General features: G+C 39.8%; 1 protein-coding gene across 1 annotated transcript in view; it reads right to left on the minus strand.

The window, feature by feature from the left end:
• lgr4 (leucine-rich repeat containing G protein-coupled receptor 4) overlaps positions 1 to 20,441 on the minus strand; it is a 48,528-nt gene extending 28,087 nt beyond the window's left edge. The window contains exon 1 of the mRNA XM_041218241.1: positions 19,715 to 20,441. Within this exon, the coding sequence (XP_041074175.1) occupies positions 19,715 to 19,899 (185 nt within the window). The 5' untranslated portion in view covers positions 19,900 to 20,441. The remainder of the gene's footprint in view (positions 1 to 19,714) is intronic.
• Positions 20,442 to 21,772: the final 1,331 nt, after the last annotated feature.

Raw genomic sequence — 21,772 nt, forward strand, 5'->3', positions numbered from 1 at the left:
AAGAAACCACAGGTATCTAGGGGGCTGCCCTGTTGCCCAAACTGATGTCGATTTCTGTACATTGATTAACCAACTGATAGAATACAGATCAAGGGCAGACTTTCACGTTCTAACCACGTTGTAAAGGATTTAATTTAACAGATAAAATGTATTTTCTTTTAGAAAGTCACTCCAGGATAAGGCCGTACCTGGTATGCTAGAACGAATCCCTGGTTCAAATTTCACTTCAGATGCAGTTGGCACCTCCAAACTATTTCACCCCCTGATCAATGCAACACCCCATGATTTAGTATTGTATGGAAATGGATACAGACATTTTCCTGCATGTAGTGTTCACAGTTTAGGAATAAATACTCAACACCTTTTGCCAAATTTCTCTTTTTTGATGTGTGTAGCAATAAAAACACACAGAAGCCCATCAAATCGAGCCAATTTTAAAATCCTACATCCTGTGGCTTGGATCCAGAGGTTTTACACACTTGCTTCAAGTTGCAGAGTGTAATTGCAGTTTTTATTGGTCTCACCTGCAACCAATTGCTATAAGAAGTTTTGGCCCGTGACTCAATGGGATTCTGTTACCCCCCCCCCCCAATTAACTATTGATGTATATAAAATACTGTATAGGATGCTATATGATACAAGCCAATACACTCCAGAGCAGCTACCCACGAGTGAAAACCAGCTTGTATATAAGAATCATTTTAAAAAGTAAAGCTCATTTTAATGTGATGCCATTTCAATCCGTCTGGTGATCGGTTGAGATTTTTAGACATGGATGACTATTTTTTTTATTTTTTACTGTCTCACGTATTAAATCATTCATTTCGGGGGGAATTTAACCCCATAAAACCTCCCCCCCTAGCTATGCCACTGTTGCATAGGAGCTGGTATGCATTACTAGTTAGTATCTTTTTATATGGAAAACAGGAAAGGCAAGGTTGTGATGGTCAAACCACAATCACCACTCTACGCCTGCACTCCTAGACAGTAAGTAAAGCCTTGCTACGTGATGCGTGCAGTTGTTCAATTAAGAAACAGAGAAGCAAAAGAAGATCCGCCTGTCTGAAAGCAGAACATTATCCAAGCAAACATTTAAAAGCAGATTTCGTCTTGCATGCAAGTCTTCAGAAGCGTGCCCGTCCCTGGGTTTTAAAAGACGCTGGAGCAATTGTGCAGTGAAAACTGATAATCCCTGGGAGAATGACAGCTGAGAAGAACGTCTGTTCTCTCTCCGTCTGTCTGAAAGTGCCACAGAGCTTTATAAAAACCCTCTGTGGAGCAGAGGATCGTTTCAATGCAGCACTTTTTAAACCCCTGGAAAAACCTCCTGCAGGAAGTTTCACTTGCTTGTTGAAAGATAATAGCGTGTAATGATGTAGGCTCCATTCAGATCCAATTAAGACAGCCGGGCCAATTGCAACTAATGCTTTGGTTTGCTTTTCGTCTCTCTTCGGTACTTTAGAACCAACATTTGAAGGCAAACAGGTCCCTTTTTAATGGATTTTAATAGGGTGTTCTCTGCATTATGCGAGAATTGTCCAAACCACTTTTGTTTTTACAATATGAAGCCTGTTCACCTTTAGGACTCTGCAAATGTAAATGCAGTCCAGAGGTGTGATGACCATTGGAGTCCAGTTCAAAGTTAAAAGACAACATCAGCTTCATTTGCACTCTCAATAAAGACACACTGTTTCTGTACCCAGGAGGCGCTATAGTAATATGAATATTGCTATGCAGCCAACTTATTTTTATGGAGCCCAACTACAAAAACAGCATGTTACTCCTAGACCCACTGGGAGCATTCACTCCGCTTCAGCATTACAATTACATGAGCTAATTCCATTCCTCGAATACTCCGCCTCGAGCTGAATGCACATATACATGTCAAGTCCTCAAGTCAAGAGGACCGCTTGTCGGTACCTATAAAAAAAGCACTTGTTTGTGTGCTGCAGGAGAGAGATTAGCTCATTATAGAGTCATTCAAATGCACACTGTGCATATTATGCCCTATCAATGCACATCCAGTTGTCTTCATCTCAATGCATATTATCCATTGCAGCAACCAGTTCACTTTTGCAAAAAAACAGCAGGATGTGCATCTGATATCTTTTGGTGAACGTCGCACTAAAATAAACAATAAAAAACTGGAACATCGCTGCCTATGATACCATTTAAAAAATAGGACAGCTTGATTGTCACTTTTTTTTGCTGGGTAATTAGCTTTTTTCCTATTTTTTTTTTAAACCCATTAATGCCATTGTCCTAATTTGAAGGGCAGGCTACTTTGTAATTTTTTAGGAGCGTTTCAACGGGCATCTACCTTTTATTTTAACTTTCTCTAAATGGTATTGTGATAACTTATTAACAGCAAATGTAAGGTCTAAATGTAATTGTTAATTCTGCTTTTATAGTCTTTCAGATGCTTTTATGATGCCTCAGTATAAAAAAAGACTTTCTTTTGTGATCTTCCTCCCCACAGTGATGATAAAGCTCAATTTTCAGCGTGTTGAGAGTTATAGCTGGCATGAAATTTCACTGCTCTGATTACGAGTACGTCTAACTTGACTGCCCTCAAATAGGACCTGTCATTACATACAGCTTGTGTTCTGATATTTTTTTCAAATAAATTAATTTGGTACTTAGTTTGGTCATCTATAGTAATGAACCACGTGGGAGCCTGACAACAACAAAAATGATAACAATAATAATAATATGATTAGCCTGCACAATACACCACCAACATTAGTATTGGAAATTGAGAAGTGTCTCTTTAAACAACATCTCCTCAAATTAAATGATGTTTTTGGCTCAGAACATTGGTGAATGCATAACATCTGGAGCAAAGGCTAGTAAATTCTTGAAATAGCTGCCAGATTGGTCTGTGAACACTGGCATGCTCATGTTGGTCTGTGGAATGCACTGCGCTGGACTGTGCCGCTCGTGTCAATGTTTTGTGTTGCAACTGTTTGGGAAATTTAGCTCAAGTGGTCTCGGATCATTCTGCCACAGAATCCTCAAAAAAACCCATACCTTTGCAGAACCAGATGGGAAACTGAGCACTAGCAAAGAGGTTCTCAGCGAAAGAAGGGAGCAGCACTTAAAAAGGGTTATTAAAACACAGCAGCTGGATTAACCTGTGAAGTGCCGCCACTGTCCCAAAAGGCTCCATGGTTCACCCTCAGGCCAGTGCAAGAATACTTACAAAAACGGAAAGCTAACAGAATTACAACCAATACATTGATCAAACAGACAAGCATGTGCTATCCTGGAAAAGATGTTGGTAACCCTAATAACCAGTTTACCATGGTATTTATCCAATTTTACCAAGCTCTCACCCCCCCATTGGTTGTACTATGCATTTACAACAGCTTATTTATTTATATATTTATATATTTTGTAATACCTCGCTGTTCTTTCCAATGCTTCCACATTGCATTGCTTTTACTCTGGGAATCCTGACCAACGCACTGTCAGTTAGGTGGTTACATTTTTGCGTTTTGCTTCACTGGCCGCTTCACCCCAGCCTCCCTCTGGAAGTTTCTGTTGAAGATTTACAGCTGCTGCATCCCAGCATTCCACTTCAGGGAGCGCTCGCAGCTGGCCCAGCTCAGTTCTGTCTCCATTTCAAATACAGACAGCATCGGCATATGAATCTGCATGTGCGGCTGGCCCAATTCACAGCAGAGCTGCACCCATTAACCAGGGCGCATTTTACTCTGGGGTTGTATAGAAAAGGCAAACGACGTGCATTCGGCACCTTAACTGAAACATGCCACAAACATTAAAAAATGACCACCAACAACAGACGTGGACTGGTGCCGCTGTATTCACTCCTTCAACTCCTGACAAGGGTAAGCAGCGTGTACAGTATTCAAAAACACAAACGTGCGTCACAGTTCGCAATAGAATACGCTATAAATAGCATGTCAATGCTGCTGGATCACCGCTGGCATATCACAGCTTGACTTGGACGGAGTACTACACTGCAGCCAGACTTACGGAGTGGAAACGTTCTGCTTTTTTGGCCTACAGCCACACAGTGCTCCAGACACCTACAGTATGCTGTACTGCTGGAAGCCAACCCAACGCTGAGGAACAGTGGAATGCATTTCTTTAATTGATAGAGAGGACAGAGAGATAGATGGGGAAATAAGATGGAATATCACGCAAAATACAGGGCAATAATAACCTTAACGGCCACCACTTCACTGAGAAATAAATAAGGAATATGTTTTTTTGGGGTTTTTTTTGTAACTACTCATACAATTCTTTGAGGTTGCCAGAAGTTTTAAATTATTATCAGCTAGTAATAAAACTACCCTAGGTGGGTCACAATGCTACACACTGGGAGGTAAAAGACTCTTTTATGCAAACATAAACCTCAGTGTGCTTTTAACACATCTGCTATCCATCAGTGACAACGGCTTTGTAATTGACGCCAAAAACATCAGAACTGCAAGTTAAAATCAGGTGCTGCAGAAAGCAGGGGATGTACACGGGACGACTAGGGTCTGGTCTGATCTTTAAACAAACTGTCCCGAGATGGTTCTTCTGACAGCTGTCATTACAAACCAGTCCCCAGGTCACTGACACAGAATCCTTTAAGATGAACTCTGGGATTAGACAGCAACGGAGTGGTCAGGACTACTTGGGGGTGGAAATAAAAATAAAAAAAGTTTGGTGTGATCATGTGTGCTCCTCTTGGTACAACTGAAACTCAAGAGGATGCATGGGTCCCACGTTTCATCAGCGCAGTGCTGGTCCAGGTTATTTGATCCGGATGAGCAGCAGGGTGGGGTTTCAGGGTACCTGGGATTAATCGTACCTAAATTGTTGAAATTACATTTCGATTCAAGAAAAGATAACAGTAACATTGGTCAATTCAAAAGGGTATAATTTGCAACTTGAATTAAGAATACATCAGTAAATGGAGTACACATACAACCAGACTTTTTATAAAAGTACATAAAATTACAGACTTATTGCATGTGTGTATAGTATTGGGCGGATAGTAACTTTGGATGTCCAATAAAAAGCAACAGACACCCAGGGGCGTTGGAACTAGGGATACTGGAGGTGCAGCAGCAGCTTTGCATGGCTTCCATCATATGCAGGGGTTACAGTTTTGTTCAATGGCTTTCAGCACCCACACTTCAAAAATGGTTCCAGTGCCATTGCAGGCACCGTTGTGTTATTTACCTACGATTTTATCAATGCTGTTAAATACTAAAGAATTTTGGAAACACAAAGATTTGCATTCCAGTGTGGCTCCCAATCAACATTAGTTTTAACTAATAAAAAACAGTGTTAATAAAACAGCATGTTGTGTGGTCGTGGAATCCTATTACACAACAAGATCGGTTACCTGATCAAGAGTTGCAAGTAGAAATGCCAGCTCTCTCGTCGGCGCTGCCATGAACAACAACGTGGTTACGAGTGTCTCAATAAACACGACCGCAGGTAGTGAATTCTAAAATCAGGTCTATGTCGGAGGCCAGCCACCTTTTTGGGTTTCAGGATTACACACGGGGGCTCAGCTATTGAGCAGTGCAGAACAGCAGTGGCTCTCAAGAGCTAAAGGATGGGTGAGAACACTGAGCAATGACTGGAACCAAGAGTGGCCATACTGTACGATATAAAACAAACTATGGAAGGTAGGTCAGCATCACCAAGCCATTTAGAAAAATAAGTGTGCCTCATTCCTCTGCCTTACTGCAATAAAAACAATTACTGACAATGGAGAAAGAACTCAGGAGAGAGGCACAGAAACTGCCTGGGTTCAAACAAGGGGTCAATAAAGGTTTTAATGGGTCAATGACACTTTTAGCTTCATAATGGTCATTTACCAGAAGCTGTGGGTCACTCAGTTAGGGCAAGGAGATCGTCTCCCAAGCCAACTCAGATCCTTTAGCTCCATGTTAATTTCATCAGACAGACCAAACTGCTCAGCTTGTAAAAGCCATTTGATTAAAAAAACACAATACGACATGTAGATTAAAATGAGTCTCTTGCTTGTATTTTAATACGACTGCATCCTTGCCAAGCCAGAAATAGCAGGACTGTGTGATATTATTCATATCTGAATGAAGGATCTGCGACTGGGAATCAGCTTCAAAGCTAAACTAGGCAATGAACAGAAAGGGTTTCCATTGTGGGATGAACTACAAGTGGGGAGGTTGTTTTTAGGTATCGGCAAACAAGTAGCTTCAACAGCTGCCTCACATTACAGTACATTGATCGTACTCAACTTTTTATTGCCAACCAAAATTCATAAACACCAGTGCCAGAGCTCCAACTTGTTCAAAAAGGGCATTCTGTACGGAGATCACAACACCAGCATTTGTGTTCAACTTCTCCACACAGTCCCAGAATAAGGCAAAAAGGATTCTAATAAAAATTATCAGATTGCTGGTTGGATTTGGAGTGTGTTTGTACAGCACGCTTTTTGTATGCTTAATACAGGTGACTATTTAAAACTAGTTGAAAGTGTGAAACTGCTACACAAAAGGAGTCTCATTTCAATCCATATAATAATAATAATAATAATAATAATAATAATAATAAAATAGTTTAAAATAAATGAGCAAAAAAAAAAAAAAAAAACACACACACACAAAAAGGGTCCAACTCACTATCTAAAGCCCCATTGAGTAAATCTACATTCCATAAAACCAACAATTAAATGTCATCAGAATCAATGAATTATTGCACGCGATGGCTTGTACAGTTAACGAGCCATGCATTCTGCTGAAATGCTTCAATAATAGAGAGTGCGGCTGTGCAAGGTAACTGGGGCGGTGGGGGCATTGGGGGTCCCTGAAATAAAGGACTAAGCACCAGCTTTGCGGGCCTCAATTAAAACATTAACCGATCAGCCTTTCGCCTTGCTACTCTGTCAACACCTTACTCATATCTCAGTACTGTATTAAAATAAATAAAACGGCAAAAAGAAACAAAAACGTGAAACTGAGCTTCATAAACTAACATTTATTTACCCCGCCCGCAGAATCGAGCTGGTGTAAATAATAGGCAGCTGGTACAAAATGATATGCTGCACAGTGTGTGCTTTCTGTTGGGGCATGGACCCTGCTTCTCAGAATGACTAAGTGAACACTATTTTAAATCTGAAGTCCAACATTATGGAACAGAGCTGTTTAACCTCACTTGGGCAAACAGTATTTCTGCCTTTAAAAACAACTCGCTAAACTATAACTGCACCTAGTATCTCAGCAACTTCGAGCCAAACGGCAACATGAAACACATGCCGAAATTTACATCACATACTTCTGTATGTGCCATTAATTACAAGAACATCTGGCATAGATAAAGAGGTATTATTTACAGCCAATAAAAAAAATATATAAATACTGTATATTCATATAGATTTCAGTGATTATGTTTCCAATTTAAAAAAAACAAAACACGTGCGTACATTTCAGCTGCCGGTTGCCAGTGGTCTACTGCTAACATGTCAGCTTCAATACAAACCCCAAAGTACTCAAAGCAGACATGACAAATCCATATCAATAATGACTGAACAGCAAGGTTGAAATATCCATATTAAACAACGTAATTCTGCAAGTGGCAGCGTGTGTCCTTTATATGCGTTATGTTTGCAGTTTAAGTTTAAAAAAAAAAAAAAAAAAAAAAAAAAAAATTAATTTAAAAAATAATCCCAAATACATATGCACCAGTTCGCAGGTTATGAAAATATTACTGTGTCGACATGCTCCAGACCATATAGAATAAACTTTAACTTTAAAAAAACAACAAAAAAAAAAAACCACACTAACTGAAAACTTAAGAAACCAACGACTTGGTAGACAGTTTCGATACTCTGCACTCCCCCAATAAGAAACTCTGCATTCTATAGGAATGAGATTTTCAGCCGGTTGCTGAGCTGCAGTGATTTAGGAAGCTTGCTCAGTGGGCTCTTCTGCACTTTGGTTTAGTTCAGCCTCTCGGGGAAGCTTGGATAATGACACAGCCACTTGTACAAACACACATAACTGAAAAAACCAACACTAACTGAAAACTTAAGAGACAAGAAAGTAAGGGAAACCAACGACCTTCCCTTGGTAGGAACCGTTTCGGATTACCTGCACTCCCACAATAAGAAAACCGGCCAATTCTAAGGAAAATGAGAGGATTGGATTTTAGTGCGGTTTGCGAGCTGCAGTGATATAAGTGATTTAGGAGCTTGCTCAGGACGTGGGCTCTCTGCATTGGTTTTTTAGTTAGCCTCTCGGGGAAGAAGCTTGGCTGATAATGGACCCACAGCCCTTGTTACACAAACACAATTTTGATTACTTCCACACTCGTGTACTGTTATTACAACATTGACAGTTATCAGAGTTGTGTTTGATTCCTTCCACACTGTACTGTATACAACATTGACAGTCCTACCAGAGTTGTGTTTAAAACCTCCTCTCTTACAATGGTGCATTTTAGAGAGCCAGGCTCAGGAACAGATAACCCTGTGTGTGGGGAAGGGAAAGGGGGGGACGATACCCATCTCTTGCAATGAGAGATTTTAGTAAATGAACAGCTGCCTGCAGCGTTTCAGATGGTTTTCAAGCCAAGCTAGTTCTTTTCATTGAAAAATCGCCTTAATATGGTTTGGTCGCAAATCCGTCGTTCAGCTTTGATACAGGACCTGTGATCCCCTGGTATTCCAGTCTGTGGTTCTAATCACTGAGCCAGACTTGCTCCTTTACGAACATTCCATGCAATCTTTTGAGTGTTTTTCTTCATAAAACAACAGGAACAGGTAAAACTAATGCAAACTGAAGTAACTCTACTGGTGACCAGGCTTAGATTCCTGTGTAACTGGCTTCCAGTTTTCTACCTATCTATCTGTCAGCCCAGTCGCACTCCAGCATGTGAAACACCCCCAGCCCTATCTATCACCAGCAGGAGATACCCTGCAGACTAAAAGCTTCAAACAGTTTTCACACAGATTTCATGGGAAACAATGAGGTAATCAAATGTAAAGGGACACTGCCTTTGGAAATTTGGTGTAAAATCTATAGCTGGAGGACAGCACACAGCTCTCCATTCAGAAATCAGGCCAGCACAAGGGCCCTTTGTTTACCCACAGACTCGAACAGCCAACCCTCTAATAAATACTTACACACTAAAACTATTGCACTCTGGAGCAACTGCAATTACAAACATCTCAGAAACTATTCGCAGAGCAATTTACAAATTAAAACGCATTCTGCTTCACTCTCACCCAGGCTGTGTGAAGAACAAATATATACACATTATTTAGTGTTTATATATATATATATATACTATAGTCTATATATGATATATATATATATATATATATATATATTTAATACCCCACCAAATAGACGTCAGAGTTACTAAATATACTAGTTATTAATTCTAATCTATATATATATCATATATATATATATATATATATATATATATATATATATATATATATATATATATATATATAAAGTAATCTTGTAAATATATCGTTAGCAATTAGTGAGTAATTATTTATTTACTTTTATGGAATAATCTATTACCGTTGCAGAATTTTAATTGTAATTTTACTTGAAATCTGTGAACTGCAACAACTGTGTGTGTGCGCGCTCCTTGCTTCACTTCTCTATTTATAATGGAGCATTACCTTTTTATTTTTATTTTTTTACTGTTAAACCACAATGTTTTTATTTTTCTGGTGCCTACAAATTTTAACAAAGAAAAGGTGAGCTGCATTTCTGCACAAACCAGAACCAACTGAAAATGGACGCTTACAATTCACCGGCTTGCAGCTGCCGCAGTGAAAAAACTCAACAATTGGCTTCTTTCACCTCTGTTAACCATGAACAAAAGTGTCATTCAGCTTAAAAAACGGACAGAATGCACCAATGGATGGTCAACTAGCTGAGCCGACCTGCTGGAACAATAATAACCCTGGACGTTTCCCCCCAACCCCCCTCCCTCTCGGCTTTGTTTAGCCTTTCAAAGGTCTTAATTAAGACCTGAACAATGCACCCCCATGGGCTTTTCTAGAATGGGTCTTGCTTTAAAAAAAACACACACATCAGAACACAACATTACTGGGAACAGCAGGTTTGGCTGTGCATTAAAAACGGACAGAAGCTGGAGTGTTCACTTTTATTTTCTTTATTGATACAGCTCTATCCGGTCTCTGTTTAAAAGCTCCCTGTTTGAAAACAAACAGGTGGAACAAGAGATGAGGAGGCCCACAGACAAGGGGGGGAAATAAACTGAAATAATGACAAAACTGTAACGTAATCCCTGACTGTGTCTCTGTGCAGATCCAAGAGCGTCTAGCAGGAAGCCGACAGTTGAAGCCTCCTTGTGTCTCTAATGTGATGGGTTTCTTCTTGTTCATGGTTCACCACAGTAAAAGGGGTGGGGGTGTAAGCGATGCAGGGGGAATGCTCAGCAGGAACAAACACCTAACAAAGCTGTCATTCTGGGGAATCATTTCCAGTGCGTCAGAGGGTAATGGGGTCCCCCATTCTCCAGTAAAATGCAGAGAGAAGGAAGAGAGAGAGAGAGAGAGAGAGAAATCCTAGTCAGTTACCATGCGGAGGACATTGAGCAGCCAAGCCCTTCCAAGACTGAGTGAAAGAGACGCACACACACTACAAAGCAACCTTCCCTTAGTCGGGCCTGCAGACACACCATATCCTACAACAGTCAACCACAATGAACTTGATTTCCTCTCTCTCGTGCACAGTCCGCATTGTTACAGATTTCTGAAGTTCACATGCAATCACATCTCACACATCTTGTATTGTAAAGGATTGAATGTTTTCTGCAAGGGGGTAATGATTTAAATGCAATGTGAAGCCAAGTGTGTGTGTGTGTGTGTGTGTGTGTATATATATATATATAATTAACTGTATTGAATAGAACAGCAGTGAATATAGACATTACATGCAATTTCATTACCAAACACTGAACAGCAACTAGAAATGATTAATTCCTTAAGGGGAGCACAGATAGAGATCATCTGGTATTGGTAATCCAATTCCAGGGGTACTGCTGACTAATTAAAACTAAAGCTCTTTTAAAAGCAATTCACAATCCCAGCACTATGGCAGGGTTAGATTTCACCTTGATTATCATGATCTATAAACAGGTAAGCTCAAGACTCCTCTGAAAGCACATCCTCCTCAAGGGGGCTACACTCCCTGTGTCAGACACATAGCCAAAACAGATGCCCAGGAAACGGACGGATGTCTGCATGCAACCCATGGAAAGGGATTTAGACTCCCCTACCCCGCCCCTCGGGCTCCATTTGGCAGTGATTGGTGTAAAACATTCCCTAGAAAACTTTGTGAATGCTCTGCCCACAGGCTGTGCTGGACTACCAGGGTTTCATTCAAGGAAAACCTGCTTTTGATCACTTTATCAGGCTTGACCATCTTGGCGCTTGTCCTCAATTGCCCTTCAATACCAGCTGGTACTTTTTTTTTTTCTTAACCCTTTCATTGCTGTTGGCAGCCCCCCAAATATTTTGACTAAATACGTCAAAAACATTTTTTTTGTTTATTTTTAAATCCTAAATTGCCATGATTCAGAACAAAAGCAGAGGCCCAAACTGCACACACACAATGAATTTATGAATGACGATTGTTGATGATATGTCCTACAGCAAGCAAAACAGAGATTGGAAGGAAGGAAGGTGTCAGCTTCTATTGCACAGGTCACAGCAGTCTGTGATTTTCATCTTAGTAGATCATATCTGCAGGGTACAAACAGGTCAAGCATCTCCCTGTTAGCAGAGGGAAACAGCAGAAAAGACACAGAGTGCAAATCCGATTTTAAGCTGGCCCAATGGCGAGATCTTATCTGGGCTCCGGCTGTTGCTGGGCGACTGGAAGACACAGTAGACTTGAAATCAGAACACTGAGAGTTTGCAAAATTGCCAGCAGCTTTAATGCTCTGTAAGCTGTTGAGTTTACCAAGGCATTAAATACTTAAGACCCTTGTCGCCTGAAACCATTTAGACCTTCACTCTAGACTTCAGACCTGTGTCATACAGATCCGTTTTGTTTCTCCATTAGAAAACTTATGCTCTGTTTAAACCCAATCAACCCTGCGTCTGACAGTCTGGCACAATATTATTTTTTGCAACCGACTGTCTGCAAGCTTTTCTTTTATGTGTTTCTGCTTCAGAAATCAAGAATCACAGACCGGCAACAAATCTAAAACACATAAAATTTTTTCCACCTCCAAAGTACTGATTGATTCAGACTTCAGTGGGATTATGGGAAATGCAATTATTTGGCAGCTTGGCGGTGCAGAACACTGTAGCATGGTACACAGGTCAGAGCGACCTTTCAACCCCTACCTGCTTCCAGCTATTTGAAATGTGTGGGCAGCAGATTAACCTGACTGGAGTTTGCAACAGGGTTGGGGTGGATTCCTGTTCTTCGATTCCAAATCCTTTTTTTTTTTTTTAATTTTAAATCAATTCTCAATTCCTTCAAAGCCAATTTAACAGCAACTTCGATTTAAAGTAATTTATTTCCACCGTGAGAAGCTTGTTTGAACAGAATACTGCTAATTGCACTGTTGAGTTGGAATTCATTAATTGATGTTAAAAAGGAATTGGAAATGGATTTGCAAAGCAGGAATTGACCCCAACCCTGGCTTGCAGCTCACAGTATCCAGTTGCTGCCCCTCCCCTCCTCCCCCCTTTTCCTTAGAGAATACAGGGTAATAAAATGCAGACCGACTCCAAGCTGGCTTAAACAATGCAATAAATCAAGAGGCCAAAACAGCAGCTCACATTACCTCTAAAACCGCAAGACAAAGCAGAAATGTACCAGCCAGTCTTCTTTCACTGAGCTTCCGTAAACCAATTAACATCTCCTACACCTGAATACGCTGCCCCACCTACACCACCAGGCATGGCCGGAGGACAGAAGACAGAGCCAGGGGGACCCAGCCCCACTCAGCCCCCTGTACAGACACGCAAACACGGACAGGGTTTAAGCAGATTAAAAGCAAACAGACCTATCAGATGTCAAGCATGGAGGAAATTAATGGGGCCCTTGTTCGATTTTAATTAGCCTGTAGTCGTAAATATGCCACTTACCGTAGCTGTCAGTAAAGTCTCCAAGACAGAGTTATAAGACATCAATCTGAATTTTTTTTTTTTTATTATTATAAAATTACTCTTACCGGTAATTGTCAACAGATCATTTATTTTTAAATACCAGTTATATTTCTAAAATGAATTTAAAAAATAACTATTTAAAAAGACTACTTACTGTACAAGCCCCCAAAAATTATATGTCCGAGTTGCTTATTTGTAGTATGGTAAAATTATTGTGTGTTTATTTTATGAAAACATCGTGCCAACAACGATCATAAGCAAATATCTTTGAGAAATCGTGCCAGTTATTTCACAATGAGAGAGGTAGGTAAATGTTTATTCCACTGGTTATTACACTTTGAAACTGGTAACACTGCACACGTTACAAAACCAGAACAAACCTTCTGGGAAAGCTTGGCTTCCAAACCTTTAGTTGAAAATGGAAATAAAAATCCAGCTTCTGAAATTACAACTTTTTTTGGGGGCAATACAACACAACTGCCTAGTCTCTAGGTTGGGTCATGCAGGCTCCCAGACAGCCAGCAGCCAAGCAGAGTGGATTGACCCTCTGCCCTACTAAATGCACCAATCCTACCTGCAGACAAGCTGCTACTGCAGGATAAACCACTGTCTGCTTCAGGGGTGTTCCAGGGAATTCATGCAAAAGCAATTTGTTGGTGATCTGACACATTGTTCAGCTTAACAAGAACAGTAGGTTTTTGAAGTTCTAGTTTTATGCCGACCCAGTAACCAAGGAACAGTAGGTTCAGCATTCCAGGGGATATACCCTTTCAGTTCAGCCAAGTGTTTTAAAAGCTGATTGGAAGATTATTTAAATCTCATGTGGGGCGCCGACATCTTTACTGCCGTAGTGTCATAATGAGACTGTAAACTGACAATGAAAATGTGACTTCTTAAAGGCCATTACTACTACGGGCACCAGCACCCCCTAAGAACGCATCCACTTGAATCTTTGAGCCTGGGACATGCAGCCCAAACAGAGAAAAAAACGAGCTCTACATGCAATAGCAGCCTGGTTTCACTGCGGAAAGTATCAAACCTTCAACCACGTGTTTTGATTTATTTTCAAGCTCTGTGGAAGGAATTCAGTGACAGCAAACAGACTGTTTGACAGCCCTGTTGCACTCAGCTGCCTGCTTGTTAGAGGTGTCAATTATATTAGTGGATGATGCTCCTGGCAAGGCCTGCACTAGTTAAGTGAACATGCTGACCTTTCAGAGAAGGGCTGCCAATAACTCCCACCGCACAGCAGTTTGATCCATTCCTAGTTTTACTTTGGGTTTAATGAGACACACCTGAGCGTGCTACTTATACAATGTGGCTAATCAAGTTTGTATTAAAACCTTGCCTGGGTGAAACTGCTATGCAAAAGTAATATTATTTCCCTCCCTGTATAGTAACCTAATAGTGAATAATTACAGGGTGCCTTGAATACAAACAAACCAAAACACCGACTGGAAGCCAAAGGTGACCTATACACCACTCTGCTGGGTTCAACTGGCTGAGGCACACAATCACAATGCAGCTTTTACCATAAAAGCACTTTGGCTACTGCAGAACACTTGCCTGGTTTGGCTGTGAGATACCAGATATCAAGAAATTCCTTTTCCAGGCATGCATGTCCCATTAAAAAAAGAGAAAAGAGAAAAGCAGCAGATAAGCAGGAAGCAGACAGAGTGCTGCTTTTCACCTGGTAAATAAGTGACAGATTCAGGCTCCAGGATAGCCAATGGCTCATGGTAAACAGTTATGCATTTTAACACAGGAATGAGATTTTGCCCTTGAAACACCAATGCAAACAGAACATATATTAGGAGTCCCTATCAAACATTAACAGGTAGTTCAGTGCAGGCTCCTCGTGTTTTTAACCAGGCAAGATATTGCCTTTAAGCATACCACAGCAATATTCATACAAACACTAACTAAAAGTACCCAGAGAATGCATGTTCATACTTGCTAGGCGTATAGATCTTAATGTTCTTCAATATGTCCTCTTAGATGTCACAGATAGAGATACAAATACAGACGTAGGTATTGAATGTGGATTTTGCAAGATGTCCAATATGCAATTAAATGCAAAGATGAGCAAAAGAAACATAACAGGCATCATGTGGCATGTAGCAAAGCTACTGCACTTGTTCCTCCCTGGAATTTGAAAATCTGGTCCTTCTACTATTGCTCATACAGAAGCAAAAGCATTTACCATTACCTGTCATTTACAAAGTGTGCACCCCCGTGCTGTTTAGTGTCTCTTGTTTAAGAAACCCCATTAAATTTGAGCACTCCAGCTTAGCTCTTTGGCTTGGTGAGTCAAATTCTGGTGTGCTCAGGTCTGGGAGGTAAAACCACCACCCCGCCTAGCAATGCAAGATAACATGCATTCAAATAAAACTCTGCACAGTACCTTGGGACTGTTGCCAAGAGCATACTGTACTGCAGTTAATGAACCAGCTATTATAAAACAGGAAAAATCACATTTGAAATATATTTGCATAATGTGCACTCATACACTGTTAGTGCAAAAATGGGCATACCACCATCATCAAAAAATGAATGGGCCTAAAACAAATCTTCAGGGCCGGTTTCACAGACCCTGATTAGCACTAATCTTGGACTATCTAATGCTACATTACTTAAGGCAGCCCAAGATTCAAACAAGGTCTGTGAAACTGGTCACAGACTGCTGGAAAATAAAAATAAAAAAAAGTGGTCATTTTCTTTGCAAACCTGTAACACCCAAACCAAATCCTCCCTGGTGCAGCCAGCTTTGGTTTAGGACAGTGTGTGGAGAGACTGTCCTCTCTGTCTGTTTAAGGTCAACCATTGCTTACAAAAATTTCACACGTCTAGTCGAAGCCTCTCAAAATATTCCTGCTCCCATCGTCTGCAGCTGATACATGAGAGAGAGAGAGAGAGAGAGAGAGAGAGAGAGAGAGAGAGAGAGAGCGCACCTTGGCTGGAGCAACCCTAAAACTTGTGTCACGTAACTAGTTCCCCAGGCTGTAAGGGTTGGGATCGAGGTGACGTTAAAGGATTCCATATGTTTTTAGTCGCTGACACGGCTGTTGAAAGTACAGCCACATCTGATTCCCCGCTGGAGGCAAAGAGATCAGGGTCCAGGACTGGCTATTGAGATCCAGCCATGCAGAAACTAAACTGCTAGCTTCACATGGCTGAGGAAGGGGGGTGGGGGGGTTAGATTGCCTGCTCAGTTTTCAGAACACTGGAAATGCTAGTGGGGCAATAAAACTGACCCTGTAGTACTAAAAGCAAGGTTGGTGTGTCCAACTTAAATGAATGTACTTAAAATTGTATTCACTGGAAAAGCCTGGATAAGCACCTATCAGCTTGTTTACGTTCATATACAGAAGGGTCTTGCTTTCCACCCATTTTACAGCTAGGAGGGACCAGGGCCCAAGGAGATCAAGCCATATATACTGGAACCAGGACCACTTAGTTCCTTGTCCTCCCTGTTAAACCACTAAGACATATTCCTTCATTGGTGCAATTAACATATCATGTTCTATGTGAAAGAAGCTCTGTTGCAGATCTTTACAAATTCAAAGCATCATATAGTCAAAGACTAAACAACCCAACCACTGCTTCAGCCTGTGCTAGAGGAGATGAATAAATGTGCAAACAATCTTGTAACTTTGAAATTTAGGCTATAAAACTTTGCACCATACAATGCAGTACTTCGTACTAAACCAATATTTTTTTTATTAAAAAAAAAAAAAAAAAAAGTGTTAAAAAATGATTTCTTCTCTTAATCTTCATAATTAAGTGCACTCATCACACTTTGTGATTTCACTGTACCACAAAGAAAAACAAAATCTGCCAACTTCCTTTATATTTAAAAAAAAAAAAAAAAAAAAAAAAAAAAAACACCAGAGGGCATACTGTGCTAATCTATTGTCAGGGCCTTGCAGATGCATGCTGGTAATCAAAACAGCTTTTGTACCTGAAAATAATGCAGAGTGACAGCAGTATGAAATAGTAATTATGTGGAATGACATGAAATAACAGCTATATGATTGGTACCTGAAGGACTCCCGCCCCCTAGGCTCAATCTTCACTAACAAGCTAGAGTGCTGGCCTGTCTGCATGCAAACGCAGCCCTTTAAAAGACAGAGGGTAAGGGGTAAGGAGGGGCATCAGCGCCATGCTACTCAGTTTTTCCAATTTTTTTTTTTTTTTTTTTTTTTTTTTTTTTTTTTTTTTTTTTTTTAATATTGAATGGTGCTGTGAAATGTCATGTACAATATTATAATATACATATACAATATACACGTCACAACAGAAACTGTGTGCCGGCCACAAGTCATTTAGGGTACAGCACATTGCAGAAAACTCATCCCTTGAAAAAGTGCTCAAAAAGAAAGCCTGCAGGGTTGTATCTGATCCAAGATAGAAATAGTATAAAAAAAAAAAAAAAAAAAAAAAAAAAAAAAAAAAAACGCACTTAACATGGAAAGCTTTGAAAGGAAATATAATTTGCAACAGCACCATTAGACCAGGATTTACTCAAACACTTGTTTCTTTTTTTCTGTTAATGCATTTGAGATTTGCTGACTCAATGGATAGATTCCAGGCTATCTACAGTATTTAAACAGGAATGGTCTTGAATCTCAGAGGGATATTTCCATTTCGATTAAGCAGCGTATGAACAGCTAGCCCTTGAAAGAATAGAAGGTGGAGAACAAATTATCATCAATCTTAGTTAATACACAGATTTATAATCCCAATAACCCCGTGGGCATTACCAGATGTTACCAGTCTGTGACAGGTTACTTAGCAAATACATGTGTACTTACACAATTACAATGTTATTTTGCATAGTTACAATGTGCTTGGTGTAAATCTTTTTTGCACTATATATAAGTACACAATTGTATCAGAAAAGAGTTAGGGTTATATGGTGCAAAAAGAGTTACACATTAAGTGCATTGTAAGTATGCATGTATTTACTAAGCTACTACTGTGTAAATACACAAATGGAGACAATGTGAGGTGTTAGATTATATATATATATATATTCTCCAGAAGTCCCGCATTCTTGAACATTCCACCTGTAACCTGGCTACCGGAACACTGACCTGGGACAGAAAACAAATAACCCATCTTAACACTATTATTCAGAGACCCCTGTAAAACAAACAATAAGAAGAATCACAGCTCCCCCCACATGCAAATGTGTTACATATTGTGATCAAGTCATTTCAGGTGCATATTATAATAAAGAGTACCCCCACCCTCCAGATTAAAACGTGTATCCTTTATAACAGCACCCCATAAACAAGTGTGCAGGCACTGGAGCACAAATACAACTGTGGAATGCAATGTACTTCTCTTAACCATTCAGCTGGGATCTTTGAAACCCTAACCTCAAGAAGAAAATGTTTGTCTTTTTTTTGTAACTGTGTAAGGGCAATGGATGTTGCACAAGTTCGTTGGACTTCAGCGTCCAAAAAAAAAAAAAAGTCATATTTAAAAAAAAAAAAAAAAAAAACACACCACACTCTGGTTGAAATAAATTACTTTCAAACGTGCCATGCACCTCCACACGGGACAAGTCAAATGTTGTTTTAAGAAGGACACCACCGATCATCTGGAGAGCAAAAGAACGCTGCCGTGGTTTGACTAATTGTTTCAATGTCACCCCTCTGTGCAGAGTTTACAGCAGGAAACACTCTCAAGCAGGAAGGTCGTGGATTGCAGGTACGCAGTGTATAAATGGCATGGCATTAACCACATACTTTAAAGACATGCCCACTATTTTCAAACACTTACATGTCTAATATTTTCAGCGCTTGACGGTACAGTACCTGTAATTGTTAGCGGTACCCATAACTAATTAACCCAATTAACTTTGCTTTGTGTTTTTTACACTGCCTGGTAAAAACTGCAAAGGGGGTTTGCTTTTTTTTTGTTGCAAAAAGGTAAACATGAATCAAGTACAGGTAAGCTGCATTAAGTTAATAAATAAATAAATAAATAAATAAAATAAATAAAAGCCGTCGTTTTAAAAGCTCGAGTACGCGGCCTTCGAACTACATTCGTTTTGATTTACTGTCAACTTAAAATTACATATGATTTAAACCGCTGAAACTTGTGAAACACACACACACACACACACACACACACACACACACACACACATATATATATATATATATATATATATATATATATATATATATATATATATATATATTATATATATATATATATATATATAAAAGACTTCGCTATCTTCTATAAAACGCTGCGCTATCTTCCTAAATAAAACGCTATAACTGCTGGAGACATAAGTTTATTAAAACAATGGCTGAAACTGATTACAAGACCACTTAACTGAATTTTGAAGATACACACCGACAGTTATATATCATATTTGTTTAACGTGAGTTCTGCAAGTGACTCTTTAACAGTTAAACTATTTTTTTTTAAAGACATAAAATAAATGACAGGCGCAAATTGGCCAAACTTCCATAGCACCCTGAAAACAAACAAGTAACGTTGCGCTGTTTACAACAGCAACACATCGTAACAAGGGCTTGTGTTTTAAGTATTGGTATTATTTCGACTTACAGATAGTAGGTGAAGGCGCTTAGCCCCACTGGAACGGTGGTTAGTCCTTTACCAGAGCAATCTGCACCTCCGTCCCCGTCGCACCGGCACGGAGCCGGGCAAGGAGCCGGGGAAGAGTCGCCTTGTCCTGCAGCGTTTCCACAAATCAGGATCAAACCAGAACACAGGATACGTGCAGCCAGCATTCTCACAGTTAAGTTTGTACTAGTCAACAGTCGAGCGTTGCTATCTCCTTGGTTAGTTGTTCCAGTGTTGTTTTCTAGTCCGATATAGCACCATGAAATTAAGCTGGCTAATGTATTTGTTCTATTTAGAAATGGTAATAATAATAATAATACTAATAATAATAAAAACACTTAAAGCAAAACATAATCCAACTTGTTCTTAATTTGCCGTTTTGTCCTTAAAACCAAAATATGCCAGTATATTTATTTATTGTCAAAAACATGTCTTGTTTCGCTTAAATCCACGTTAGGCTGACAGCCTAGTGCAGCCTTGCCGCACAGATAGTGAACACTTTTTTTCTATTCACGTTTCTCTGTCCCATTAAAACGAGGGAAAGCAAGATCTCACTCACTATTTTTTTTAACTCAGTTCACTGGAAAAATAAAAATGGAATTGCCTCCTTTTCCCTGCGTTTGGTTTGCTGTAAGATAGAAGGGAGCTTTTAGTCATTCCACAATCCACACGTTCCTTCTCTCTCCTCTCGCACAACCAGCATTACAGCAAGCGCCGTTCCCTGTGCCAGATCTACTGAATATGCAAATCCGTGATTACATATTAATGACGCTCTGACGATCCCCATTGGCGAACCTGTCGGAGCGATAATTAATATGCTAGCAGTGTTGCACAAAACGAGCAGAACGTGAAACTGGTGGGGGAGGGTTGTGGGTCAGTCGCTAGTGGGGGGGCTTTGGCACGTTTTCCACGGCTTGAGTGGCTATTTTGCAGTGACTGGCAGACGCTTCGTGGTTTTCTGTTTTTTTTCAATAGCTCTTGAAATGCAAAATATGGCCTGCAGATTGAACGGCGGCGCTGAGCGCTTCAGGCATTGTGAAGTGGTCTGTGGCCTCTCTTGTACTCATAACCTCCGCTGATTCGGCTTGCTCCTATTATTAATGTAAAATAACCCATTCTGACATTGGTTTTTTACAGACTGTTATAAAACAGCATTTGGTTTCAGGAATAGGCCTAATACATACAAATAAATAAATAAATTGGTCTCTTTCTTGAACTTCTGACAATAGACTTATTATATATATCTATATATATATATATATATATATATATATATATATATATATATATATATATATATATATCAAACCCCCCCACTCCACATGGAAAGAAACAGATATATGTTCAATATATAAGAACACAATGCTCACAATATATAAGTTTACAAACGAGAGGAGGCCATTCGGCCCATCTTGCTCGTTTGGTTGTTAGTAGCTTATTGACCCCATAATCCCATCAAGCAGCTTCTTGATGGATCCCAGGGTGTCAGCTTCAACAACATTTTTCATACATACATATGAAAAATATATAGGGTCCATTATATTTATGTATAGCTTTACAACACATTACGTGAAGCTGCAGTTAAAATATATGAAACACATGATAACTATTTATATGTTCTTAAAAGTTAAACATTAATCTCATTAACCTCATCAAACTAACACACCCATTGTTTTTCTGTGTACGCTACTGAGTGACGATGTTTTTTTTTTGCCCGGGTATTTACTTGAGCTTGATTTTTCCACCTGGTGGGTATATATCATAATCCTAATAGTACTATTTATTAGGAGAACACTGGTATTACAGTTAATGCAAAGTGCAAGAACCCTTGACTGAGTCAGGAAGCCAGAAACAGCAAACAGCACACACACTCCAGGCTTGATTCGTCACTAGTCCAACATTCCAAAGCACAGCAAATGAAAGTAAAAGCACAGCAAAATACAGGGCGAACAACCACAAGTGTGGTAACTTGAAAATCACTGTGCAAATATACCTTGGTGTTAGATAAACCATATTGGGTTTGGAACTGAATGGGTCCCT

This window comes from Polyodon spathula, chromosome 19 (genome assembly GCF_017654505.1).
Source record: "Polyodon spathula isolate WHYD16114869_AA chromosome 19, ASM1765450v1, whole genome shotgun sequence".
Taxonomy (NCBI): domain Eukaryota; kingdom Metazoa; phylum Chordata; class Actinopteri; order Acipenseriformes; family Polyodontidae; genus Polyodon; species Polyodon spathula.